At 38.2% G+C, this 22,997-nt stretch overlaps 1 protein-coding gene across 2 annotated transcripts; it reads left to right on the plus strand.

The window, feature by feature from the left end:
* Nucleotides 1–216: 216 nt before the first annotated feature.
* LOC116258458 (5-formyltetrahydrofolate cyclo-ligase, mitochondrial-like) lies at nt 217–22,393 on the plus strand. 2 transcript variants are annotated; one of them, XM_031635621.2, is made up of 8 exons: nt 217–425; nt 1,313–1,646; nt 5,240–5,377; nt 20,622–20,786; nt 21,461–21,502; nt 21,589–21,634; nt 21,801–21,871; nt 21,950–22,393. In XM_031635621.2, the coding sequence occupies exons 2-8, from the start codon at nt 1,397–1,399 to the stop codon at nt 22,078–22,080; spliced, it is 843 nt and encodes a 280-aa protein (XP_031491481.1). In that variant the 5' UTR covers nt 217–425; nt 1,313–1,396; the 3' UTR covers nt 22,081–22,393. The 2 variants fall into 2 exon arrangements, with proteins under 2 accessions (XP_031491481.1, XP_031491482.1); XM_031635622.2 differs by having other exon boundaries at nt 219–425; nt 1,410–1,646.
* Nucleotides 22,394–22,997: the final 604 nt, after the last annotated feature.

Raw genomic sequence — 22,997 nt, forward strand, 5'->3', positions numbered from 1 at the left:
TGACTGAACTATTTTTAACATTTTTTTTCACGGTTTTTAAGTAAAACGTATTTTATGTGACAACGCTAGTAGTTTATATTATTGTTTCAGAAAAGGTTCAAAAGGCGGTCGTTTATTAACCTCAATTCGCCTGCTTGATAGCTGGAATTTTCCAAGTTTTTTGTATGATTTATGGGACTGGGAATATGATATTTATCATATTAGATTTATGTGATTTTGGGCAATCCGTGCAATGTCAGGAATTGTGGCATTTTCATCTCCGTTTTTCTGAAAATGCATCCGAATTCTTGGGACTATCACAGAAGTTTCATTCCGGCCGGAATGAAAACCCGACCCTCGTCCCGTTGACACTCTCTTCTCTCTGGTGGCCTTCCTCTCTCTCCCTTCCTGTACACTCTCCTCCCGCTGCCATCAACGGCACGAAGGTCTCTGTTTTACCTGTTAATACTTCATCGTGTGTTTAGTCGTTTGATTTCACACGTATAAAAGAGTAACTTGGGTCTCATATTGGGGCTGATGATCTTGGCCTGGCGTCGCAGAATCCCCCATCCCCTGATTCTAACTTTTTTGTGATTCAGTCTTCTATGACGTAATACAGCAGCATCTTGTGTGCTTTTACATATCAATTTTGCCCTTTTCTGTCTCCCTTTCACTCACACGCACACAACGAACAGAATATTTATGCCCCATAAGATTGTAGAATAAGCGTGTCCTCGTTAAATAAATGTTGCCCTTCTCATGAGTGAAACATTATCTGCGTGCAGGTTGGTTTGCTATAGTAACGAGGACTTAAACATTTTGAAATTATAAGTTGCAGGATTAGAACATTGTTTCAGAAGATTCCTATCTTCATGGCCTTATTTACGAACTAGTGATGTCATTAAAACACTGGGTGAAGCCATAAGCAGGCATATTATCTAAGTTGGTTTCAGTGGATTTTTTTTCTTTTAATCGGTGTTCTCTTAGACAACATCATCAACAGAGTTGGGAGTTCTGTAGCGGCTGCTTTATTTGTTCAAAACTTCAAATAATTAGTTTGTCTTTCTGTTGGTAATTGCGTAAGTGAATTTTGCCTTAGAAGTTCGGGTCAATTAATATGTCTTATGTAAGTGACTTTCACAGTAGAAGTTCAGATCAATCGATTTTTTGTAATCCTTTCAAGTCCTTGGATATTTTTTCTCATTGAAAATTCACAGCTCTTTCTCCATAATAATTTATTGCGATATTTTCTAAGTTGTCTTGACATGGGTGCATGTAGTTGGAGCTATGATTTTTTATTTTTCTTTCTTTGTTGTATTTGGTTATTTTGTAGGTTTTTGCTTAGTCACCTTGGCCGAATAGCATGTGTCTCACGGGCAGCATACAAGTACTAATGTCAAGTTTATGAACTAATGAGATGTCGATGGCAGGATTATCATTGCTAGCTGCTTCCCGTTTATCTTTCCCTACTTGTTATCGCGGTTGCACTCTCTCCTTGAAAATGAAGAAGGCAATGATTTCCATCAAAACACAACCAGCAGAATCAGGATACCAACAAGAAAAGGTGAATATCAATGCAGATGATCTTTTCCAACAGAAAAGCGCTATTCGGTCCAAATTGAGAAGGCAGTTGAGGGCTATGAACCCTTCATTAAGACATGAAGAAGGTTAGGCTTTAGTATTATTTCCTTATTTTCATGCTTGATTCAATTTGACAAACTTGTTGGAATCTATATGCAAATTTATGCTTTAATTGAAGGCTAATGTTGTCAAATATATTAAGCTTGTGGATTAGTTTTTTCTCCCATCTGTATGAGAACTATTATATGATTCCTGCCATCATTTTATATCTAAGTATCTTGTTCTTGCATTCTCCTTCTTGTTCTTGTTCTTTCTACCATTTTCTAAGCACATGCATATACAAACTGGAAAATATATTTTTATCTCTGAAAGGATGGAAAGAAAATAGTGAAATAAATGTTGATTTTCAACTGGTTGGAAAACTATCGGAAATGTTAGATGGTGATTCCATTGTGTTTATTTATTTATGATGTTTCTTTTCCCTTTGCATGGTCATGTCCTGGATAATCACAAATACATCTGATTAATCTTATTGTTAGAAGACGTTGATGGATGCCATGGACATTCTGATAATTTTTTGTTAGCTTAGCAGTTGAGTACTTTTGCAAGGTTCATTAGATCAATGGAGGAAATCCGTTCTGACAATTTTTTGTTAGTTTAGCAGTTTAGTACTTTTGCAAGGTTGATCAGATAATAATGCAGGAAATATGACCAGCATGACACATATACGAGCAATTCAACGTCCATTAGTGTGATGAGATTCAGTTTTACTTATCAAAACTAGGATATCTTCTTCTTCGGGCTAATTTATGCCTATTTGGTATTTAATACCACAAAATCCTTCCTGTCATAAAACCATTCCACATCCAAGAATCAATGCACATTTTGAAATCGAAAATGGAGGATACTTGCCTAAGGATTAATGATATGTGGTTAGCTGATTGTCCTCATTTGTTCACTATTTTTCAAGGACATGATGCAAGTGCTTTTTTCCTCTTTGGATACTCGTGTGATATGCACTTTTATGATACTTATTAATTGTTTTAGCCTGTGTTTACTTTATGCTTCATAATTCACAAACAATATTCATGTGAAGTTGAGTCGTTAAGAAAAACCAAGATTCAAAAAATCTGGGTGCTCGTTTAGTTGACAAAGTACCTATTGTTATTGTTTAGTAGCATGGTCAAGTTGTTGTTTATCATTCCTGATAAAGGTTAACTATTTCTAATCAGTTAAAAAAGAAATTGCATGGTTATTAGTGTTGTCAGGAATTGGTGAAGATTGCTCCTAGAAAAGGTAAAGTAGTGCAGAAAACTAGCAAAATGTTAAGTAAGATGGAGTGAAAAGTAAAATTCCTTTCTTGGGCAAATTAGAAATGAGAAAGGAGAATGATAAGTCATTGATCAAAGTGAAAGAATGTTACAAAAGAATACGGAGGTAGAAGGGTAGCAATTTTCATGTTTAACAGGCATTGGGCCCTGCTTCTTATGATGTCAAAAATATCGAAAGTGCTTTATCTCTAAGAACAAGAACTGAGCTTATGGTTCTTAATTATTTTCAAGAAGGAATGAGGGAAATAAATACGGAAAAGCAATGCTGCTTCTTGATGGAAACATTGTTGTCGGACCATTGAGGCATGGTGAAGCATTTGGGTGCTTATGAAGCAAGAGATCAGCTTCAAGACGTTGGAGCATAGCTGCATAAGCTTCATGACCAAATGAACTAAATGCATGTAACCTAAACAAAAAAAATTAAAAAAATCAACAGATAACTGAAGTACACAAATCTAAGCCAATATAGTATGAAAAAACATGAAAATTATCCCCAAAGACTAACAACACCAATTTCACTTGACCTGTAGTCCATCATTCCCTTATTATAAATTGGAGATAATTGGCAAGGCCTTGCTCATGAATTGCCCAAATAACTGAAAACACAATTAGAGCTTGTTATTACATGTTATGAGGCCATCTGAAATACATAAAACTAGGAAATTGAACAATACAAATGTACACAACAAGCAACAACCTAGTCCCAAAAGAACCTTCCACAAACATGATAACACACCATTTTCAGCATATTATTAACACACCATTTTCAGCACATTATACCTTTCTGGAAGATAAATCAAGTTGATCAAGAAAAAGATTAAAGGCAGTAACAAATGTACATTGTATCGATATGTGCATGTGCACTATGACGTACATGTTTGTATTTTCTATAAAGCTTGTGATATCATGTTAAAAAAAACTCTTATATGTACGTGATGAAACCTGTTCTCTTGGTAAACTCCAATCCTAGATATAACAAAATTGACCTTGACCACTGCCATACATTTGCAAAAAAACACCTTTTTTTATTATTCAATATTAGAATATTATGTAAAATTTAATTATCTATATTTCTCATTTACAAATTTTTGAGGTTGTTTTAAAAAATGTAAAAATTGCAAAAGAATTTCCTAGCAGGATCAGATGCTTAGTTTTTAAGGCTCTCTCTGTCTCCCTCCTTCTTGTCTCTTTTGTCTTTTTGTCACTCGAGCTTTCTCTTTGACTCTCATTGAGTGGAGAATATCAAAGGTGACCACTGGCAGCAGTAGTAGGAGGCCATTTTCACCCCCTATTTCTGTTTTTCCTTCTTTTTCATTTCTTTTATTTGTTCTGAATTATATTTTGTTTTTATTTTCTCTGGACTGTTTCAGTTTCATAACTTGAGAAACAGTTAAAGAAGACAATGAGGGTTCCTGTCTCACTTTCTTGTTTTCTTTTCCCTTCTTTTGTTTGAGTGGTACCCATTGGACTTGAAACAAAAAAGTCTAAAGGTGCACACCTTTCTTTTGAGCCAGTTTTGAAAAGAGATGTGCACCTTACTGCATGAATATGCTTTCTCAATCTGTGTGCTTCACCTTAGTGTGTCGGGGCTTTGGAGGTGGATTTTGATCCAAAAGGGTTCACCTCCTGCACTGAGGTGTACACATCTAAAGAAACTGCATGGAAGATAATATCTCTGTTACCCAAGTATTTGAATTTTTATATCTGAAACCACTATGTGGCACTTGGGCTGCTGCACCTGCATCGATGCAATGTGGGTGCAGCAAACATAGATGCTGTATATACTCCATTATTGTGACTTAATTACATGTAATTCTTTTATATATGTGCATGTAAACTTCTTTTACATAAACATTTATGTAACTTATATTCTCATAACTTTGTTCTTTTGGGCATATATTTTAAGTTTTAAATCTTTTAATGTTTCCCAGATATTTTTCTGACAATATCTCATAGTGAAAAAGAAAAACTATCAGAGAAGGCCTTCCTGAGAATACAATTTTTACCACTATGCCCTTATCTCTCTTCATTAAACATTAAAAAGAGAATATCACATGAAAAGGGAGATAAGCACAATAGCCAGGGCTGTAGGATCTGGTTTCCCTTGTATGTGTGTTTGTGCTTGTCCATCTAAGTATACTCTTGTCACATCTGCAACTGAACCCTGCACCCATGTAACACATCACTCTTTGTGGTGTAATTGTTGTGCTTAAATATGATACACACTTTCTGTGTACCTTGACTCTTTATTTTGATTGACATTCTAAATGAGATCTCATGGTTTTTTCTAATAGTTTATTGGCCATTAGTTGTGCTTTCTGTAATTAAACTCAATCATATCATTGCAGATTGTGCTATCCAGAAGATAGTATTGGACTCCCCATGGTTTAAATCTTCTACTAGTTTGTGCGCATATATAAGCTGTGCAAGCTTATTTGAAGTTGACACATCACAAATTATATCCGAAGTTCTCTCATCTTATGCTGGTAAGCATTGATACATCCTCATAAGCATTTCCACGTGGTTGCTATCTCAGTAGGGTTTGATTTTTGTAATTCAGTCCTTTTTATCTCATAGCACTGTATGATAACTATTATCAACTTCCATATATATATATATATATAATACATATGGACAATTTAATATGACAACTGATGTATATGCCATGGTTATCTATTTTTCTGGAGTAACATTACAGATGTGATCTACATGATTGGCTTATAGGAGTCAACTCTTTGCCTTGGCTTGCTCATTTTATGCACATATGTTTCTGTAAATATTTGAAAAGCAGTAGCTAAGAAATTTCATAAATATTTTAACCTGAATGTATACATATATTGTACATCAAATTTGTAGATTGAGTAAATGTAAAAGCTATCTGAACTGATTATGTGTTCGAGTTCGACGCATTGAAGAAGGCGATTTTAATTTTCATTGAAACTAGTCTTGTCTAATTGTTAGAATATGTTGTTGTGGGAACCGGGTCCATATCTGGACCCGGTTTTATGGGGCGCGGGTACCGAGGCGGGCTCGGTACCCTAGGCGGCTTCTCCTCTCTCCCTCTATATATTGTCCTTATGTGTAAGTGTTGAATTATGTGGAATAACATTTTCTCTCTCCTAGGGTTGCGGTTGTGCACCTAGGTTAGAGCTTCTCCGTGGTTTTTCACCTCTCTTGGTCTGCCGCTCTCGAGGTCACCTCCATCCGTCTGACCAAGGACAATTACCTATCTTGGTCTGCCGCTCTCGAGATTGGGATTACTAGCCGTGGGCGTCTCTCTTACATCACTGGCGACAAACCTGCGCCCATCAAATCTGATCATCATTGGGCAACGTGGGCGTTGGAGGACAGCCAAGTGAAGGTCTGGATTATCAGCTCCGTGTCCTCCGATATCCAGCCCCTCATTCTGCGGAAGCCGACCTCTTTTGATATGTGGACTGTGCTTGCGAAGATGTATGGTCGCAAGAAGAGACATCTGCGTACCTATCAGATTAAACGCAGTATTTACTCTCTGACACAGGGTGATTTGTCTGTTGCTGCCTTCTATGCTGCCCTGAAGACCAAATGGGAGGAGCTAGATTATCATGTGACTGATGAGTGGAAGTGCGGTTCAGATCATTCCCTCTACTGGGAAAAGGAATGGAAGGACCGTACGTTTTTGTTTCTGGGAGGCCTGCGGGATGAATTTGAGTCTATTCGTAGCCAAATTCTTAATGGTGATGAAATTCCGGGGATAGAGGAAGTATATGCCCGAGTTGAGTCTGAAGAACAACGTCGCCAGGTGATGCATCTTGACACCGGTCATGGCCCTTCTGCCTTTGTCAGCCGTGCCTCTGGGACTGGGCAGCGTCCTGCCCGGCATTGCACTCATTGCAACAAGTTGGGGCATTCGGTGGATTTCTGTTGGGATCTTCATCCCGAGAAGAGACTGGTCAGAGGTCGTCCTCCCTCTGGCAAGCGTAGCCCTTCTGTGTCTGATTCCAGTCAGAGCAATTCTTCTAGTGGTGCAAAGTCCAAGCTGTCCCCTGCTCAACTCAAGGAGCTACAGGCGTACATCAGCCGCCTATCTACTACCCCTGAGGAGTCCTCCACGTCTGAAGGGGCTCAGCTAGCCCAAGCCCTCGTTGCCTCGACTGATCAAGGTAACCCTTCTCTTGGTGATTGGATTGTTGATAGTGGAGCCACTCACCACATGACAGGGGACTCTAAACTCTTTCAAGAATATCAACTTTCCTCTGGCAAGCAACGCGTGTCTATGGCAGATGGGTCTTCTATCTCTGTGGCTGGGAAAGGGAGCTTGTCCCTGTTGAACAAATACCGTCTCCACAATGCCTTGCATGTTCCAAATATTCCTGTGAACCTACTCTCTGTCAGCAGTATTACTAAAGAATTAAACTGTAATCTAATTTTCTCTGCTGATCATTGTTCCCTGCAGGACTTGGTGACGGGGAAGAAGATTGGGATTGGTTCGGTTACTGACGGGCTCTACAGATTGCCGGTACAAGTTGCTTCAGCATTGATTTCTGCCACGAGTGGTCACTTGTCTGGTGTGAATGATAGATCTACTGTTCTGCGATGGCACGAGCGTCTTGGCCATCTCCCATTTCAGTTAATAAAGAAGTTGTTTCCTCATTTGTTTGCTTCTGTTTCCATTGACTCCTTCGCTTGTGAAGTGTGTCAATTGGCTAAACATGTCAGGGCTTCGTACCCTATCTCATTGAATAAAACCACTCATCCATTTGCCTTAGTTCATTCCGATGTTTGGGGTCCTTCTGGAATACCCACGTGTGGTGGTTGTCACTATTTTTTGACGCTTATTGATGATTACTCTAGATGTACGTTCGTGTACTTATTGCGAGACCGTAGTCAGGTTCCAGCAGTTGTGAAAAGCTTTGTTGCCTTTGTTGAGACTCAATTCCATACGACTGTTCAAGCTTTCCGTACGGATAATGCTAGGGAATATGTCTCTCAATCCCTTGATGATTTCTTGAAAGGCAAGGGTATTGTTCATGAAACCTCTTGTAGTTATACCCCTCCTCAAAATGGTATAGCTGAACGTAAAAATCGTCACCTTTTGAATGTTACCCGGGCCATTATGTTCCAACGCCATGTCCCGAAGCGGTATTGGGGTGATGCACTTCTCACTAGTGCACACCTCATTAACCGTATGCCTACTAGGGTGTTGGATGGTCAGTCTCCTTATTCTACCCTGTGGCCCACTCAGAATCCGTGGCCTCTTACTCCTCGTGTCTTTGGGTGCAGTTGTTTTGTGCATAATCATAGCCCTACTCTCAAAAAGCTTGATCCCCGGTCTATTAAAGGAGTGTTCTTGGGGTACTCTTCCACTCAGAAGGGGTACAAATGTGTGGATCCCACTACTTCCAAAGTGTATGTTTCGAGGGATGTCACATTTCATGAACATGAGTCGTATTTTCCGGTGAATCCTCTTCAGGGGGAGTGTCTTGGGCACAAAGGGGAAGAGTATTCCTCTAATCAGCTGATTCAGTTTATGGAGTTTTTGGACTACAAGGTTAGTCCCAGTGTGATTGACACGGTCACGGTCAGTAATGAGAAGGGCAGTTATATGGAAGGGGTCACGGTGGATGCTCAGCCCACTGTTGCCAGGGATCACTTGTTTGGCCAGGTTTATGTCAGAAAGGAGAAAGCTACAGTGGAAGATGTTGGTGATGAGGATAGAACCAATCCCAATCCCGTGATCTCCCTGGATGACCCAAGTCCATCGAATGGAGAGCTCCCCATTGCTTTGCGCAAAGGCACCAGGTCATGTACTTCTCACCCTATTCAGAGATTTGTTTCTTATGCTAAGCTCAGTACAAATTACAAATGTTTTATCACAACCTTATCCAAAGTTGTTATTCCCAGGTCGGTGGATGATGCTAAGGATGATCCCAAGTGGTTACATGCTATGACGGAGGAGATGGGTGCGTTAGCTAAGAACAAAACATGGGAAGTGGTTGATATCCCTAAAGGGACACACTTAGTTGGCTCTAAGTGGGTGTACAACGTGAAGTATAAACCTGATGGCACTGTAGATCGATATAAAGCTCGTCTGGTTGCAAAGGGGTTCAGCCAGAAGTATGGGATTGACTATCTTGAGACCTTTGCCCCTGTTGCAAAGTTGAAGACCGTGAGGGTTATTCTTGCTCTTGCTGTGCACAGGAAGTGGCGCATGGACCAGCTTGATGTTAAAAATGCATTCTTGAACGGCCATCTGGAGGAAGAAGTCTATATGAGCATGCCTCCCGGGTATGTTCAAGAGGGAAAATGTTGTCACCTCAAAAAAGCTTTGTATGGCTTGAAGCAGTCGCCGAGAGCTTGGTTTGAGAGACTAAGGATCGTTATGAAGTCTACTGGGTACAAGCAAGGAAATGGAGATCATACCCTATTCATAAAGCAGAGAGATGGTCTGGTGAGTCTTCTCCTTGTCTACGTTGATGATATGATTGTCACTGGCAGTGATGAGGAAGAAAACAGGAAGATGAAGGAGAGATTAGCTAAAGAATTCGACCTCAAGGATCTGGGTAAACTGAGATACTTTCTGGGGATAGAGATTGCTCGATCAGAGACAGGGCTGGTTATGAATCAAAGGAAGTACACTCTTGACTTACTAAAGGAGACAGGTAAACTTGGTTGTCGGCCCTATCTTACTCCTATGGAATCGGGGACTAAGATAAGTATCAAGACAGGCACTATTCTGGATGAGGAAGGAAAAGGGCGATATCAGAGGCTAGTAGGTAAGCTTATCTATCTTACTCTTACTCGCCCTGATATCACGTATGCGGTAAATGTGCTAAGTCAATTTATGCATGCTCCCACGGATTGTCACTGGAAGAGTGCAGAAAGAGTGTTGGGATATCTAAAGAATGACCCAGGAAAAGGACTGCTGTATACTCGACAAGACAAACTTACTATTGAGGGCTACTCAGATGCAGATTGGGCAGGTTGCACTGACACAAGGAGGTCCACTACAGGGTATTGTATCTTTCTTGGAGGTAACCTAGTTGTTTGGAGAAGCAAGAGGCAAGAAGTGTGTTCGAGGTCTAGTGCTGAGGCTGAGTACAGGGCTGTTGCAATGGGAGTTACAGAGATGCTGTGGCTGAAGATCCTTTTGACTGATATTGGTGTGGAACTGGAAGATAAAATGAAGATGTACTGTGACAACAAGTCTGCGATTAATCTTGTCAATAATCCAGTTCTACATGACAGGACCAAACATGTGGAGATTGACCGTCACTTTATCCGGGAACGCATTGACTCAAAGGAGCTGATTCTGCCATATATGAAGTCTGAAGATCAAGTTGCAGACGTCCTAACTAAAGGGCTTTGTACTTCTTCATTCGGAAAAAATGTTAGCAAGCTTGGCATGTTTGACATGTATGCCAAGCTTGAGGGGGAGTGTTAGAATATGTTGTTGTGGGAACCGGGTCCATATCTGGACCCGGTTTTATGGGGCGCGGGTACCAAGGCGGGCTCGGTACCCTAGGCGGCTTCTCCTCTCTCCCTCTATATATTGTCCTTATGTGTAAGTGTTGAATTATGTGGAATAACATTTTCTCTCTCCTAGGGTTGCGGTTGTGCACCTAGGTTAGAGCTTCTCCGTGGTTTTTCACCTCTCTTTGAGGTTTTCCACGTATATTGTGTGTTCCTTCTCTTTCTCTCCATCTTGGTGTGTGTTTCTACACTAATAAATAAGTGGAGCTCGAGTCAAGTTGAGATGAGCTTGAGTAGTTTGACTAGTTGTGTACCCTAATTCACATATCGCATTTACTATATATATATATAATTTGTGGATTTCACAAATATCATCTTTTCTCAAAGAACCTTGATAAAGGAAGACAAAAAACATGAAAAATTGTGATGCTTTGAAGAAAAAGGCAAATAGAAATTTTGTGTTTTAGTCATGTTTTTCCTCTTTTCACATAAAAAATGCTTTTAAGATTTAATTTTTCTTTTAATATTTTAGTAATTATTTTGACTTTGAATCAAATTTTTTGTTAGAAAATCAATAAGAAACTCAAATTTTTTGAAAGTTTTTCTTTTGTTTAAGATTTTGAAATTGTTTGAATTCCTAAAACTTATATATATATATATATATATGGAGGTTTGGAGAAAAAATAGAAAAGTAATTCCCATTAGACCTAATCCAGGTTAATATGGATTGTGTGCGACTAGAATAATTACCAAAAATGTCCTCAACAAAATAGGAAAGTAATAGAGACTCCTATGACCAATGTTATCACTGGCGTAGCATATCGCGTATCGGTCGGGCCGACCTATGCGCCGTATCGTAACGTTTCGTAAACATATCGTAACGTATCGTAAAATTAATTTTTAAAAAATATTAAAAAATCATAAAAAATTGAAAAAAATCATAAAAATTCCAAAAAAAAACCGAAAACACAAGAAAAAATCAGAAAAAGTCAAGAAAAATGTATTTAAAGCCTAAAGGAACATTCATCATTCATGTATATGAAGTATGAACAACACATTCCAAAATAAGAAATTAGACATTCAAAATAACATAATAAGCAGCCGAAGAGAATTCGATTACATCACAATTCATAAGTTCAAAAGTCAAAACATATAGTTATCATGATTCATTCAACAACAATCCTTGTCAATCGTCATCTGCATCATCATCTTCATTTTCTTCATTAAGTGCTTCTATCCCCTCTGCTGGAAATAGAATGTCACCAACATTCCATTGCTCCCTAGCCTCTTCTTCTTCAATAATCTCTGCTGCAGCCTGCTCCTTCAAGGTTCAAAAAATCAAGATCGTCCTCATCAAGTATTGGAGATTGTTCTTTTTCAACCCAAGAAACTAATATATCAAAATGATCAATGTTGATAGGATCATATTGAGTGTGATGCTTCCTCATAGATGTTGTTTCTAGTTGCCAAACAAGAGAACAAATTAACAAATTGTTAGAAGTAAAAATATGCATTAGAATTTGCTATTTTGCATAACAAATGTTTACCTTTGTCTCAACTTCATATTATAACGAACGTAAACAAGGTCATTCAACCTTTTATGTTCCAGTCTATTCCTCTTCTTACTATGGATGTGTTGAAATACACTCTAATTTCTTTCACATCCAGTTGCACTACATGTTTGACTGAGATTCTAATTGCAAGCTTCTTTAATTCTGGGCAATCAACCCCAAACCTGTCTCACCACAAATCTAATAACAGATGGAAAGTAAAAACGAAATAGAATAATTATATGAGAAGGTAGAAGCTATAAAAAACAAATGAAATAACAACAAAAAAGTATAATGTCCCTTTTTCTAATACCTGGACGCATAGATGATCTGCATCTCATTGTTGTGTCTCTCCCCATGGTACCAGAACTAGTATCATATTTGTTGATCGACATATGGATAGCTTCTTGTTTTTTATAATCACTTACTAATACCTCAATACAATCTAATATGCCATACTCGACCTCTCTGTCCTTCTTAAAATTATGAAGAAATCTAATAGCAGGATTTAGGTAGTAGGCTGCTGCATGAAGTGGGCGATGAAGTTGTCCAGACCACCTTTCATCTATAATCTTCCATATAGGCATGTACAACTTCTTTTTTCCCTTCATATTATCTCTAATGGCGTCCTATGCTCTATCCATAGCCTCATATAAATATCCAACAGAAGGTCTATCTTCACTATCAATTAATCTTTGGACTTTCACTAGAGGTACACAAATCTTCAATAAGTTCACGCATGATTCCCAAAAGTCAGCATTGAATATGGTATCCACAACTATCGTAGCCTTTCTTTTATAGGCATGTGGATATGCAGCTCAATCATCACTTGAAAACATCTGCCTGAGAGGATTTCTTTGCTTGACTATACCCTGCACAGTCAAAACATTTGTAGTAAACCGTGTTTGTGTAGGTCGAATCAATTCAGCCCCATTTGTGAATTTCCTCATCAAATTCAAGACATAAGCATGATTATAAATAAACTTTGTGATTTCTTGGCATCTTTGAACTGTAAACTTCATATCATCTCTTTTACCAAGATCTTGAAGCATTAGATTTACACAGTGAGCAGCACATGGGCTTCAATAAAATGTCCTATATCGTGCTGCTAACATTTCGTCTGCAGCTTTATAATTTGTTGCATTATCAGTGATAAATTGCACGACATTTTGCGGCCCAACTTCTTGTATAACTTTATCAAAAACCTCAAACAAAACATCAGCAGTCTTAGGAGTATCAGACAAATCAACAGATTTTAAGAACATTGTACCAAAGGGGCAATATACAAGGAAGTTTACCAATGTTCTGTTCTTGATGTTTGTCCACCCATCAGCCATTACACTGCATCCTGTTTGTTTCCAGCTCAATTTCAGTTTATCACAATATGCCTTGACATCTCTAACTACATTATTGAGAATTTTACCTCGCAATTTATGAAAAGATGGCATTTTATACCCTCGGCCTACAGTAGCAATCGCATCTGCTATAGCCTGAAAATGAAAAGAGTTTGCTGCATTGAAGGGAATGGATACGTCATAGAACCACCTTCCTATGGTTTCATCTACTGCTTCAACAATATCCTTTGAACACATGGTTATAGAAATCTCATGCTGAGCACCAGCAGTAGTATAATTGGGGGAAAAATTTTTGATCAAACCAGACATATTACTCGACTTCATAGTAGGTACTCTACCACCACCAGTACGACCCCCACTCTTGCCACGTCCTCGTAAAACTGTATTTGCACCTCTTCTTTTTTTTGTTGCAGTTGAAGAAGAACCACCTGTATGCATGATGTCTTTCCCTTTAGTTGTTCCCAAACTGACACCAACATCTTCTTCTTCGAGTTCAACATCATCACCTTCGCTTCCTTCCTCTTCATATGGGTCCCCATATCCTACATCTGCATCTTGCATTTCCTTTTCAATTCTGCTTGCTTTCACGACATTAATAAGCTCCAAACATTGGTGTCTTACATAGGCTGGCAATGGGTTCTCTAGGGGGGCGCCGTTGCATTGAGCCACATCGTTGTGTGTACCAGCTATATGGTGTTTAAAGCGAGAGATCCCTCCTGATATGATTTGCTTACAATAATTGCACTTAACTTTTAACCTATCTTTGGGATTCACCCTTTCACACCACTTTCATGCAAGATCCGACATTATATCTTCACAAAACAAGTAAAAACATACAAATAAATGTAGGAAATAAGAGAAATGAATGATTCAATGGTGAAAATGAGTTATTTCTTACCTTCTTTCTGTTGAAAAAATAAAAAACCCTCTTTCTCCAAGCTTCCCACTGTCCCTGGACTCCCCACAATGAGAAAGAAAGCTTCTTCACTGGCAAAACATGATGCAAATAGAGAAAATTTCTCCCTCCCACGTCTCTTGCAGTGTTTACAAACAATAAAAGAGGGAGAGAGGAGCGTCGGTTTTAAAACAACACGCGAAAAAGGGACCCGACAGCCCCTTTTTTATTTTTCTCTCGTATCGTGTGATACGGGGGTGTATCGTACGATACGTGCGATACGCATACGATACGCACGCGTATTGCGTATCGAGTGCGTAGCGTATAGGTTTCTTCGACCTATACGATACGTATCGTACGATATGCGTCCGTATCGTACGATACAGATAACATTGCCTATGACTTTGATAAATTACAAGAAACACCTCTATGTTATAACAATGACTCTCAACACTTCCCCTCAAGCTGGAGCATATGTATCAATCATGCTTAGCTCAGCAAACTCAGTTATGGGCAGTGGCTTTGTAAATACATCAGTCACTTGATCTTCAAAATAGACATGAACCATTGCTATTGCTCATGCTTATGCTATGTCTTGAATATAATCATAACCCACTTCTATGTGCTTGGTTCTCTTATAGAATAATGGTTTGTTGGCAATGTAGGTGGCAACCTTATTATCAATTAATGGGAACACCCAAACCTGTGAGTATGGACTTTATCCATGTCATCTCAGCAGTAGTCTGAGCCATGGCCCTATAGTTTCTTTTAGCAGTGGATCTAGCCATCACAACTTGTTTTTTTGCTCCTCCAAGGTACCAAGTTCCCACCAACAAAAAGACAGAAGCCCATTGTAGAGTTCCTATCATCAATGGAACCCACATAATTTGCATTTGGATAAGCCTCTACATCCAAGGATGTTCCTAGTTTAAATAATAGTCCTTTACTTTGGGGGTGGGGACTTAGATATTTGAGAACCATCATCGTTACATCCCAGTGTAGCTTCTTAGGCTTGGCCATGGACTGACTTAATTTGCCAACAGCAAGGGATATGTCCTGCCTGGTTACTGTTACATCAAGATGTTTCCCCATCAACAACCCATAAGATTTGTTGTCTATAGATTCAGACTAGTCATCATTAAGATGTAGTATAAAATTCATAGCAATATTAACTAGGTTAGCAGCCAATGTTCTTTTTTCCTGAAATAGGTCAAGTATATATTTTCTCTACGAGAGAACTACACCTTTCTTACTCCTCGCAACTTCTATCCCTAGAAAGTACCTCAAACAATTTGTGGAGCCAAGCATGTGACCTCTGCTTCAAACCATATACACAGCTCGCTTGAGTTTACACACCTTTCCATACCCCTCCTATTGCTCGAACCCAAGTGGCTGCTGCATATAGATTGTATCAAACAGATCACCATACAAGAATGCATTTTTAACATCACGTTGGGACATGCTTCAACCATAATAAACCACTATGGAAATGCCCATTTTCATGGTATCCAACCTGGCTACAGGAGGAAATGTCTCAAAGAAAACTATTGGAGTGACATTTGTATGTATCCCTTATCCACCAATTGAACCTTGTATTGTTCCACTAAGCCATCAACATGATATTTGATTGTGAACACCCACTTGGAACTGACAATGTAACTCTTAGATGGTGAATCAACAAGTTTTTAGGTTCTTCATGACATCAAAGCATTTGTTTCATCCTGCATAGCATCTTTCCACTTGGGATCCAAAAGAGTCTATTGAGTGTTGAGGATTAACGAGAATGAAGGCAAATATAAAACTTTGTATATGTTTGCCAAGCCTATTGGTAGACATGAACTAAGAAATAGGATGAAAAGTATATTATTTCTTTCCTTGCCACAAAGCAATTGAGAGACTGTCTTCCATTGTTGGGGAATCTATAGAGCTTCCAAGATCAACATGAGACTCATCAGGGGATATCAGGGATACTTACCTCTTGAGAAGGCAACAATGAGGAGTCATGAGGGGAAGTTTATTGCTAAATGTATAACAATGGAGGATCATGAAATTGAGTAATGACTGCATAGAATTTGAAGGAGGGCCACATGGAACAGACTCTAATGTAAATAGAAGAACAGGAAGGGAAAAGGATTGGGACATCTTGGTATTCACAATACGCATGGATCAGAAAAGAAAGGCTGTGACTCAAAGAAGGTGTTGTTTGCACTAACATACTCTTTTTGGGAGACAGGATCAAAGCATTTATATCCCTTTTGAATTTTAGGCAACCACAACTTATTGGCTTAAGCTAAGAATTTCTCTTTATTGGGTTCCAATATGTGCACAAAACACACACACACACCCGAAAACTTTGGAAGCAAGGTAAAATAAGGTGCAACCAAGATAAAACATCTAGATAGGTATTTGGTCATCAATGGATGAGGATGACATTCGATTTATAAGATAATAGGCGGACAACTGCAGCCCCCATAAAGTATGATGAGACATGATTTTGAATCATAAAAGTCCGAACTACATTTAGGAGATGTCGTGTTTTCTTTCTGCAACCTTATTCTGTTGAGATGAGCACATATAAATTGAGAACATGCTCTTTGTAGAAGTATAATGATTGGAGAGATTTAAACTCCAAAGCATTGTCAATGCAAACACATTTAATTATAAAACAAAGTTGAGTTTTTATTTCAAGAATAAATGTTTTGAGAATGCAAATGACTTCTTACTTTTCTTTTAACAAGAAAACCAAAGGCACTCTGAAATAATTATGAGCAAGAACAAGGTAATATCTAAATTCTAAAGTGAGACCATTGTCACAGAAAAACACATTTTATTTGGAAAAAACGCAAAAAGAAAACATTAAAAACAAGTCAATCAAAAGAAGGGGAAAATATGTTTTTTTTAAAAAAAAAAAACACACCAAAATGAAAAGAAAAACCGTAAAAACATTTATTATTCATTTTTTCGTTTTATTCGCCTTTTTTCTTTTTTTTTCCTTTTAGCTTTTTTTTCCCTTTTTACATTTTTAAATTTCCAAATTTTTATTTTCACATTTTATTTTTAGTTGTTTAACTTTTTCAAAGCTTGCTGAGATTTTACCAAGGTTTTCAATTTTGTCATATTAGACTTGATAAAACTTTGCCATTTTAAACCCAAAAACGAAAGTTGTGGCATTGACTAAGACTTACTAGGTCCCTACACATCGACATGAATGAGATCAAATGGATTTTGACTAGATGGACTTTGACTAGAAGGAAACAAACTAGGGGAATGCTTCCCAAGCTAACAAGCTTCACGTTGAAAGTATGTTATAGAATGAATTTGATCACATGAAGAAACTTAGAAAGAGAGGGATGACCTAGCCAGAGGTTTCACCATAAAGGACTGGTACTCAATTCTACTGATGATGCAACAACTTCATTTGGTCGTGATAGGTAGTAGACCCCTCCTTCCTCATAGCCTCTACCAATCCTCTTCCCTGTTGATAACTCTTGAAACAGCAAGAACTAGGTCAAATGTACCTTGGCAATAATCCTTAGTAAGCTGGCTCACGGATGAGAGATTGTTAGGAAACTTCGGGGTATGAAAAACCTGTTGACTATCCATTGAAGGGGACAACTGAACGTCCCCTTGCCCCTAGATAGGAAAAAATCTATCATCTTCCAGCTTGACATGACATGACATGACATGACATGACATGGAGGTAAGTGTAAAGTCGAAAAACTATGAGGCTATTATCTATAAAAATGTTGAGAGGCTCTAGAGTCAATAATCCATGCATCACCTTTCTCATTCATTGTACTACTTACAAAGAAAGTTGTATCCTATGTCACACAGACTCTTCAAAAAGGGCGTGGCAACCGTGTTGCACCTACACTGGTGTGACAATCGCGTCATGCCGACGTGAGTGCGGGTGCAGCTTTGACTTGCACCCCAACTGCACCCTATGTTTTTCCCTTTAATTTTTTTTTCTTCTTTTTCCTCTCTCTCTCCCTCTCTTTCTTTAGTTACAATGATAAAAGTAATATATATATATATATATATATTGATAATAATAATAAAATTTTTATATGTATATACCCTTGCTACTTGTACTCGGTACAATTGACACTAAAAGTGGAAGTGTCTACAGTAGCAAGAGTAATGTGCTCTACAGCAGGAGAAGCAATCTGAGCCATCACCTTGGTAGGAGGAGTAGAGGAAGGGGCATGACCATGCTTATCCCAATACATGTCCTCAAGCTGGCCTTGCCTGCCATATTATGTGCACTGAAGTTTGCCATGACCGCCACCACCGCTACCGCTACCCCTGCCACGAGTAAACATGGGTGAGCCACGTCCCGGTTCACCTGTGTCCACCAATGCTGAGACAGGAGAATCACTAGATGCTTGGGGGTTGACGAAAAGTGTCAGTCAGACGACTCAACTGATTATATACATCGACAACAATAAGAATTTCTGTGCTTGTGAACTCTGAACCTTGGCAGCTGCATACGCATAGGATAATCCAGGTAGGAATCTAGGCACCATAGTCTGCTTCTGGTGAGTTTTGATGCAAGCCTTGCACGGGGGATGGACTGAAGTCAGTCTTTCCTAGGCAAACTTAATAGAAGCAAATACAGAGCTAGACTCTGTTCTCCATGCTGAAGCTGAAAGATCTCTTGTTCAACCTGCAAAATCCAGATCACATTTTTATCATGTGAACATGTTTCCCTCAAAAACTCCCACATTTGCTTAGCAGTAGTATAGTAGATAGGACCATGAACCATATGCGTCTCAATACTATTCATAATCCAAGTCATAACTATACAATTCCTCTTTCTTTGTAGCATATTTTCTCACCTTCTCCTTAGGCTCCTCTTCAAAAATAATGTGATCTTTCTTATGTCCAACAACTGACATCATAAGCATGCACTACCATCTTTCAGAGTTGGTGTCATCTAATTTAACAACCGACCCATGAGAAAAAGGATTTGCAAATGCTTTACATTCTGCCGCAAGATCAGATTTGGAGTTGCTTTCATGATTCTTATCTTCAAGCATACACTTAGAACACATAGTGATTGCAGGTCAGTGAGAAAGATCAAATACCAAACAGTATATTGATATATATAACACCAGCTGAAATCACCCACAATAGCCATGAAAAAAAAAAGGGCTGATCAATCAAGAGACAGTGTGTGTGTAGATATATAACAACTACAACCAGAGAAATCTATATTCAGGACCTGATCTGAACAAGAACCCAACCACATTCTGGTCTAAACTTTCAATGCCAACTCACAAATTTATGCAACTTCATGTAAATCCAGATTCTGGTGTAGTTTTTAATGTCGAACTCTTCTAGGGTTAGAGGGCTTTGACACCATGTTACAAGAGTTTTGGAGGAGAAAACAGAAACGTAATTTTTATTAGCCCTAATCCACGTTAATATGGACTGAAGGCGACTAGAACAATTACAAAAGAGGTCCTGAACAAAACAAGAAAATAAGAAAGTCTCGTACGACTTTGATAAATTACAAAAGGCCCCTCCATGTTATAATAATGACTCTCAATACTCAATTAGCAACAAAAACTTGCTAACTATTGTTTTAGAACTTATTGGTTGCTAGAGATAAAGAAGGCTGGCTCTCAACAATAGTAATGAATATCTCATTATAAACAAAAAAAAAGGATCAACCTTAATTAATAGAAGATAATTAAGATTTTTTAGGTAAGTATGCAAGTGATAAATACTTATTACGTAATGGACATTAGATTAATCTTTCACTATATCTCATTAAGGTGGAGAGAGAAAGAGATACTTATTTTTTAACATTATCTTTATATAAATATGTAGATAAATATAATTAATCGTAGAAAGGAAAAAAAAAACTATTTACATGTCTGCCATGTAATGAAACATAAGGGCGATTTTGAATTTGTATGAAAAAATAGCAAAATGATCTTGCAGATTTGTGGCGTGAACATGTCATTTACTAATTTGTTATAGAAGACAAAAGATTTGGCCTTTGCTGCCCTTATTACTGCCTTTATAATATTTGGAACATATATACTGTTACTTTGCAGTTTGCATATATTCTGTTACTGTCGTTGTCATATATTTTTTTGTTATGTTATTATTATATATTTGTTTGCTGTTATATTTACTGTTGGAATATGTTGTATACATATATTCTGTTTTTATTGTATAGGTACCAGTGTACGTATTATCTATATGCATTTGATGCTTGAATATTTGAATATAGTTATTGTGCATTGGTACAACTCTTGTTTTTTTCATGCTACTTGTTCTTACTTGTTTTTCTTGTCTAGTTCTTTTTGATGGCCCATTGCTTGCACTTTTGGCTGCATAAACACACAAACGCATTTTCACCTGGATATGTAGCAGTTGTGTATATTGCTTTGGTGTAACTTCAAGCATCTAGATTCATATAGTATAATGACCAGTATGCTCACTTGATATCTTACTCTATTTGCAGATCAAAATTCTCATATGCAGAAGAGCCTATATGTGCCACGTGTGGAGAACAAAAAAAGCTTTATGCGGATGCTGAAAATTACAAATAGAGAAGATCTAATTGCGAATTCCATGAATATTTTGGAACCGTCAGCAATTGATAGTTCTGGCATTGAGCGACAGGATGGTAATTATGCCATTGTGTTAAAAAGTTCCAGAGACGAACATATATACATATTTATGAAATTTTGTTCAAACAAAATGATTTGATTACTGCCCGTAACTGTTTGGAGCATTGCTCAATTTTTATCATATTTTAGATAACAGAAATGCTTTATTAGCTCATTTAAGGCTGAGTTATTCTTGCTTCAATTCTTTCCATATAGTTGTGGATCCTTCTTCAGGAACTTCTTTCACAAGTGATAAAATGTGCAGGACTTAGTGTTGATAAACCCTTTTCAAGGTCTATATGCACATCAGAAAAATTAACAAATGTGTCTGCAATGTGTCAAACCATAAAATAACGTTGGAGAAAAATGAGGAATTAAAGACCTAAATCCACATTGGTCTGTCTTTCTGAGAGAGAGAGAGAGAAAGAGTCGGGGAGAGAGAAGGGTGCCATGTTTTTTTGGTGATTTTCCACCTTGTTGACTGAACAGCTATTTTTTGTGGAACTCTGTGACTTGATTATGGATGAATTGCTTGTGATGTACTTTTGGTTGTTGGAACAAGCTTGAGAAATTTTAGTCTTGGCTCTCATTTAAGCAGCATATTTCTGGGTTGGCTTGATGTTTCTCTTTTTCTGAAAATCGTTGACATATAATGAGGATGTTTAAGCCTTTGCTGTTTGCTATTTTACAGTTATGCAGGCCAAACACCCAGTTGACCTTTTCATATTACCTGGTGAGCGGTTCTTGTGAATCTACATGGAGCAGAATCTCTAACTCGGATTCAAGATTCTGATATTATATGCTAAATGTTGTTTGCAGGATATGCTTTTGATAGATCTGGAAGACGGCTGGGACGTGGAGGAGGGTAATGCTCATATGAAGACTTTAACGACTAAAACTTCTGCTTGAACTGTTTATTTCAATCAAGAGCTGATGAATCTTACCTTTGCCTTGTGGTCTTTCCAGAGGATTTTGCATGATATTTGTGATGTTATACTACATCAAGTAATGTTCGTAATCTTTCACTGCAGCTACTATGATTGTTTTCTTGCAAATTACATGGAGCTTGCTTCAAGGAAAGGCTGGCGGCAGCCTCTTCTTGGTACTTGACTACTCTAATGTATGCTGTAATAAGTTTTTCTAGCATTATTGCACAATTAACATTTTCTTTTTTTTGCAGTTGCACTTGCATACTCCATCCAGATAGTTGATGATCCTATTCCTGTAACTCCAACTGATATTCATGTGGATGCAATTGCATCTCCAGCCGGTGTCCTGCAGATCAGCTCTGCTGCTATGGAGAGAATGTGAGAGGTAGTGGTGGTGCTTGTTCGTGTTGGATGGCTGTACTTGCCAAACAAAGGAATGACCTCTCTTGGCAATGAAAGCTCACCAGCGTTACTCGCAGAGTTGAATTTTATTCTCAAATAAACTCGGGTTGTTTGTACAAATGACCCAGGTATGAAAAAGTGTTGGTTGCCCTCGTTTGGCCTTTGTAGCCTTGTTAACGTGTATCTTTTCAGTCATTGGTTCATATTAATTGGTGTTTGTATATAAAACATTTGTGAATTTGGCTAATCACTATCCGTCCGTCGATGGGGCGAGCTTGATTTTGTTGATTTTCTATTCTGGCTTACGGATGAACTCAAACGGCTTGAATTTTGCAGAAGGGCAAGGGAACTTCAGTTTTTTCAAAAAGGCGATTGCAGGTTACCTGGCTAATACCAGCACGTTAAATGCGTTGTTAGCAAGAGAGGCCAGAATGGCATTGTGGGAAGCTTGCAGGGGTTGGATTGACAATGGGAATCAAAATTTGCGAAGGACAAACCTGTGGACTAGTTTTGCAAGCGTTTGTAATTGAGGTCTGCCTAGCCCCATCTTGCCAATCGACAGAGAAAGAGAGAGAGAGAGAGTTGTGGAAAGAAAAAATAATGAAGGGTTTGCCTACAAAAAAACTATTCTTAATACATTTTGGTAGACATTAGAATAACGTTTCTCCTGGTTTTGTTTAGGAACTAATTCCAAACTTTTAGATAATCTTAAATGGAAGTGCATATGTTAATCCATATTCAAACTAAGTTCTGCAAGGACATCCATTTGAACTCACACCCACCTTGAGATGCTCATATGGATCTCGTATTACTGAAACGCAAACTTATACTCCAAGGAAAACAAAGAGCAGCAAACAAAGTGAAAGCTTTTGCAGTTATGGGCCGTATCAATCTGAT

Source organism: Nymphaea colorata, chromosome 8 (assembly GCF_008831285.2).
Source record: "Nymphaea colorata isolate Beijing-Zhang1983 chromosome 8, ASM883128v2, whole genome shotgun sequence".
In the NCBI taxonomy this organism is placed as follows: Eukaryota; Viridiplantae; Streptophyta; class Magnoliopsida; order Nymphaeales; family Nymphaeaceae; genus Nymphaea; species Nymphaea colorata.

Bases quoted from the DNA above. Each gene is read 5' to 3' on its own strand.
- LOC116258458 (XM_031635621.2), top strand. From the start codon at position 1,397: ATGTCGATGGCAGGATTATCATTGCTAGCTGCTTCCCGTTTATCTTTC. The intron at 21,503-21,588 runs GTGAGCGGTTCT...TGTTGTTTGCAG, and splicing joins TGACCTTTTCATATTACCTG to GATATGCTTTTGATAGATCT. The intron at 21,872-21,949 runs GTACTTGACTAC...TTTTTTTTGCAG, and splicing joins CTGGCGGCAGCCTCTTCTTG to TTGCACTTGCATACTCCATC.